General features: G+C 40.4%; 1 protein-coding gene across 2 annotated transcripts; it reads left to right on the forward strand.

The window, feature by feature from the left end:
• The first annotated feature begins 2878 nt into the window (after nt 1–2878).
• On the forward strand, nt 2879–5560 carry LOC147865062 (receptor-like cytoplasmic kinase 176). Of its 2 annotated transcripts, none has more exons than XM_087317796.1 (6): nt 2879–3199; nt 3587–3936; nt 4215–4350; nt 4464–4597; nt 4677–4800; nt 4901–5560. In XM_087317796.1, exons 1-6 carry the CDS (start codon nt 2962–2964, stop codon nt 5308–5310), a joined length of 1392 nt encoding a protein of 463 aa, XP_087173922.1. In that variant the 5' UTR covers nt 2879–2961; the 3' UTR covers nt 5311–5560. The 2 variants fall into 2 exon arrangements, with proteins under 2 accessions (XP_087173922.1, XP_087173921.1); XM_087317795.1 differs by having other exon boundaries at nt 2881–3199; nt 4461–4597.
• Nucleotides 5561–5770: the final 210 nt, after the last annotated feature.

Raw genomic sequence — 5770 nt, forward strand, 5'->3', positions numbered from 1 at the left:
TCACACATAACACTTTGTGTTTAAGGAAATTGAGCAATTTGTAGGCATAATCTTGCGGTGGTAATATTTCCTTTTGATCATGCTCAAGCAATTGTATTGCTTGATTCCTGTCAATGCATGCATGGCTTAAATTTCATGTCATAGGGATGTATGGATTAATATAGTAATGGTTGCACACATCAAAGAAAGGCACATGAGCGAGTTCAATCCAATGTACGAATCTCGATGACCCAAATCGATCAGCATAAAAAAAGTAAGGCCACATGCCATACAAAAAGGTAGTCGCTTATTTAAAGCCTTACTTTTCTTAAAAGCCCACCCATCACCATCTAGGGACTGAAAATATAGCATAAAGGAAATAGGAGAGAATTATTTTGCAAAAAGATACCCCCCAATTAAAAAACAAAAGGCTACACCAAGATACACGACAAATCCTATTCGTAGAGGGTTTTGCATTGAAAGCGAAAATCAAGCCCTACATATAAAGAGGAAAACATGTGCCATGACTTATGGGTTTACTCCTTCGCTATTAAGTTAATTCACGTGCTTTTAGGTAGGTATGTAGTTCCTTCACAAAGAACATTGTGCATGAATGACCCTTATCGCGATTTTGTTCACATTGTTTTGTTATGTTGGAAATTTGTTGTTTCGAAAAGCAACAAGTTTCTTCATATCCTTTTTCCTGACAAGTTTTACTTTTCATGTTTTTGAAGAATAGCACTTTCTCAGAGGGGCATGTTTGAGGATACCAATGTGTGTTGTGTTTAATCCTCATTATCCACTTCGTGGTGTTGCATAATAAACTACTACAATTGATGAGACTTTAATCAGATTGTATGGTATAACACAACACAATGGTTAGAACTAGGATTCATCTCTTATAGATGAACACGAGACCATCGAGTAAATAAAAACCCAATTCAATGGGTTAATATAAAACAATGCTTGCCACTAGGGTACATCTCTAATATATGAAGAAGAGATTCCCAAGTATATGAGACTCCAAAAGTGCACGAGGAGTTCAATGTAATTTGATTTAAACTACTTGGTTCCATGAAGTTCCTATAAACTGGAAACACAACTAGCGCAAGAAACAATCAAAACTTGAAAAAAGGACAAACTAGACATATTGCACCTAGGTTTGTATGGTTTCCAATGGAAACTATTAAGTCTAATGCACAACCCCTACATTTTGTAGTGGCATCCACTAAATTAGTTTATTCATGGATATTTGAAGCCTACATTATAGGGGTAATAAAACATGGCTAATTTCTAGTGTGGAACCCTAATGCATGCATGCATGCATGTGTGTGTGTGTGTGTGTGTGTGTGTGTGTGTGTGTGAGAGAGAGAGAGAGAGAGAGAGAGAGAGAGAGAGAGAGAGAGATGATAGTTGTCTCCCTGAGATCATATAATGAATGTTGAGAGCAAGGCAAAATATGGGTGAATTTCATTCATCAAGTCATAAGGTCATCCATTAGATAATGTCAACATGACGACGACAATTTGTGGTCCATTGGTGGGAGACAAAATCATGAAGCAAATATGAGATTGCCATTAGATAGGAGTATATATGGATTCACATTCTCTTGTCTTTTTCACTATTGTAAAAATGCCCACTTCAGAAGTAGAAACTAATTGAGCTTCATACGATAAAAAAGTTGTTAGAATTGAATTAGTCACCAACAACACTATGAAATATTTCATTGTGTTTCTCTTACACGAGGACATACATACATACATACATACAAGACGACGAATTGATGCCTATGTAATCAAGGTGCCAATCCAAAGTGGAAATAATGCATATTTGCTCCCTTCTTGTTGGTGGGTTGACCTAGGAGAAGGAAGTTGGTCGTGATTGAGCCTCTATGCTAACTTGGCTCATGAATATTGATATGTGGGTTGGTGCTTCTCTTGTGAGCATTTGTATGTTTGGGTTTCTTTAGAAAGGAAGGAGCCTTGTACATCTCACTCGTTTTCCTTGACGTCAAACACGGGATTGAAGTCTACCAAGGGAGGGCATCTCTAGCTAGTGTTACGTAAGATCGATTGTATGCCATGTCCTAGAAACCAATTCATGTAAGAGAGTTGGTTGCCTGGTTTGAGGGCATTGTTGACTTGGGGATGTTTCATAATCAACAACAACAACACCACGGCCACGACAGGCGTTGTGGCATGAATCATCACCATTTAATCTAGAGTCAATCAATGTGATCGAATTTTCCTTCCTTCCTTGGCAAGCTTCTTGCAAGGGGCTAATAATATAAGCTACCACATGGGAACGGACAAATGCCCCACGACCATCCATTCGAGGGCCCCCCCAAAATAACACTACTACTACTACTACTACTACAATCCGAATCAACATGGACCACATCAATGGCACGATTGTGTCAATGAGGACACTTGCACAGACCCTCTCTCTCAATTGGCATTAGTCACGGATGGTCCGTCCATCCATCCATCCATTGCCCATAGCCATCATCACCGAGGTCATTCGGGCCACATTCGGACCCTCATTCTCTCTCTCTCTCTCTAGTAGTAGTTGTAGCGGTAGTGGTGGTATGGTACACACACAATGGGAGGGAGAGGTGAAGAATGGTGACGTCATCCGCACACTCTGCTTCCCTGGGGTGTTATCATGACAACCCATCACTGTCATCATCATCATCATCATCACCACCATCACCATCGCCATCACCATGATGATGATGATGATGATGATGATGGCCCACCACTTCTCAGTCAAGCTCCCATGGTGTTCTCTTTGATCACCACCATCGCTCATCACCTGCAATCCTTTCTCCCTTTTCACTTCTGGGTTTCTCCTCTGTCTCCCCCCCCCCCCCCCCCCCCCCCTGCCCAATCCCCCATCGCCATTATCGTTTCTTTCCTTCGCATTTTGGCCATGCCCATGCCTATGCTTTCTTCATGTTATAGTTAGCCAGGCCATCTTGAGATGGGGTTACAGGTGCAAGCCTTGGAGCAGGTGGGCGTGAAATCATCACCTCAGGATCAAAAGCTCCAAGCAAAGATTAAAAAAGAAAAAGAATGTGCTTGTTGTTTCTGGTCTTTCCTCCTGCCTGAGTTATACTGTGGCAACTTCCGTTGGTTTAAAAACCCTAATTCGAAAGTCGGATCCAAGAGAAGTACCGGTATAAGGGGAAAGACGAGATCAATGAATAATTTAAATGCAGGTTTGTTTGTTCTTGTGTGCGTGTGTGCGCGTGTTTCACAACTAATGTTTTCATGTCGATACGGTGTTCTGGCTATGGATATTGTAAATTTGTAAGCATTTAGGGGCTTTGTGAAGCGCGGCTTACTGAACATTCACCCCTGAAGGGTGACTGGTCTATGTGGTGGTATAGGCATCGTGATGGTGTAAATGGTTATGCTAATATGAATGGCGATGGGGATAGATTTACTGTACATTTTTAGTCATAACTTAGGCTTAAAGACCCATGATTCATGAACCCCTAAAACTTCTGGAAATTATGTTGATTCATACCATGGAAATTTCAGCCCTTTGAATTTTATGTTCTAAATCCCAATGGATGCGACGTTTTATACTGTTTTTTTGGCAGGAAATCTGAGCTCTCAAAACAGTGCTTCGTCTTTTACTCTACCACCAACTGAACAATCAATTGAATCGGATAGTTCTGCTCAATCAGACGGCACTGAAACTAATTCTGTTATATCGAAGACCGAAGAACTGATCACATCGTCCCATTTAAGGAGGTTTTGCTTTACTGACCTAAAGTCGGCCACGAGGAATTTCCGACCTGATAGTCTATTAGGAGAAGGAGGGTTTGGGTGTGTATTCAAGGGATGGATCGATGAACATGGAACAATGCCTGTGAAGCCTGGAACTGGTCTCACTGTTGCAGTGAAAACCCTGAACCACAGTGGATTACAAGGCCACAAAGAATGGATGGTATGCATCATCATTTCTTCTTCTTTTTTGTGTTGTATTGGGGTGGCATCACACTATATCCCTAACATTAGTGGGTTATGGGTATCTACCAGAAATCTTCTATATTTTTGCAATGATTTAGTTCTACCAGAGGGGTGTTTTGTTAAATATCCTAAAACTGTAAGGGTATTTTGCTTCTTTTGTCCTTTGTTTTTGACATGGTTGAATCACAATTTCCTTTCACCGGACCAAGCATCATTTTTATCTCATTCTTACCTACGGTTTTGTTTCTGTTTCAGGCAGAGGTCACGTTTCTTGGGCAGCTTCATCATCCAAATCTTGTTAAGTTGATTGGTTTTTGCATTGAAGATGATCATCGACTCCTCGTCTACGAGTTCATGCAACGAGGAAGCCTTGAGAATCACCTATTCCGAAGTATGCAACATGGCATTAAAACTATTATAGCTAAAAAAATGTGGTTGTTCTTTCACTGCATATTGTGTTCCACTTTGTTTCGATTAGTGAAAGGAACAAATTTGATGCAGAAGGGTCCTTGCCACTCCCATGGAATACAAGGATGAAGATTGCGTTAGGAGCTGCAAAGGGGGTTGAGTTTCTTCACAGTGGAAAGAAACCAGTTATTTATCGCGATTTCAAGACATCCAATATCCTTCTCGATTCAGTATGAGTTTTATCTTTTAGTTCTCTATTCCTATCTATATGTGAAACATGGTGCACGAATGACGTATGTAAGAGTGCAGGACTATGAAGCCAAGCTTTCTGACTTTGGCCTTGCAAGGGATGGTCCACAAGGAGACAAGAGCCATGTCTCCACTCGTGTTATGGGTACATATGGATATGCGGCGCCAGAGTATGTTATGACTGGTAAGTTATGCAAACAAAAAAACAAAAACATCATAACAAAAGTATCTGAAATAAGGTATCATTTTTTAGCCTTTGATTTATTTTGGTCCTTGAATTCCAGGTCATTTGAGTTCGAAAAGCGATGTATATAGTTTTGGTGTAGTACTACTTGAGATACTAACAGGGAAGAGGTCTATGGATAAAACAAGGCCCAACGGTCAACACCATTTGGCAGAATGGGCGAGGCCATATTTGAGTGATCGGAGAAAATTTTTAAGCATTATTGATCGTCGGCTTGAGGGTCATTATTCAATCAAAGGAGCACAAAAAGCTGGCCACCTAGCCTATAAGTGTGTGAATCGAGATCCTAAAGAGCGACCATCAATGACCGATGTTGTACATGTGTTAAGTCACTTACAAAATCTGAATGATATCGCTAATTCAAATTATTTTCCAGAAAGTTCAGCATATGAGAAACAAGCTCATGGACAGGGGCCAGTGGGATATGCATCGACAAGGAGGGGTGTTTGAATTGATCTAATACATACATAATAACCCTTGTTCTTTATATTCCTAGGCATTGATGATGGGGTTTTAACATTATACAAGCTAAAGGCCATTTGCCAAATCGCGCGTTCTCTCCACCTTGAGCCTTTTTTTGCCATTTCTGTGGAATGGATTCTAGTCGGAGGTATATTCCGGTTGAAATGTTTTCTATATATGTTGTCTGTGGCTCGGTGAAGTATACGAAGAATGCTCAGCTAGTTTTCTACTTCCATCATTACAGACTTTAGTTGTCATTTGCTTCATGCGATTGCCATGTGCAAGCCAGTGATAAATAGAATATTCGTAAGTTTGAATTGATTGGCATGGACAAAGCTGTTCTTGTGTTTCCACTTGAACCTCCTGTTAAAAACTAGCTTTACATTTGTAATTACAGAAATAAGCCTCCATGTGGAGGATTAGCATGTGAATGCGACGACATACATTT

Source organism: Azolla caroliniana, unplaced genomic scaffold, assembly GCF_043228905.1.
Source record: "Azolla caroliniana isolate FFs.n. ecotype wild unplaced genomic scaffold, voAzoCaro1.0.p SCAF_4, whole genome shotgun sequence".
NCBI classification, from domain to species: domain Eukaryota; kingdom Viridiplantae; phylum Streptophyta; class Polypodiopsida; order Salviniales; family Salviniaceae; genus Azolla; species Azolla caroliniana.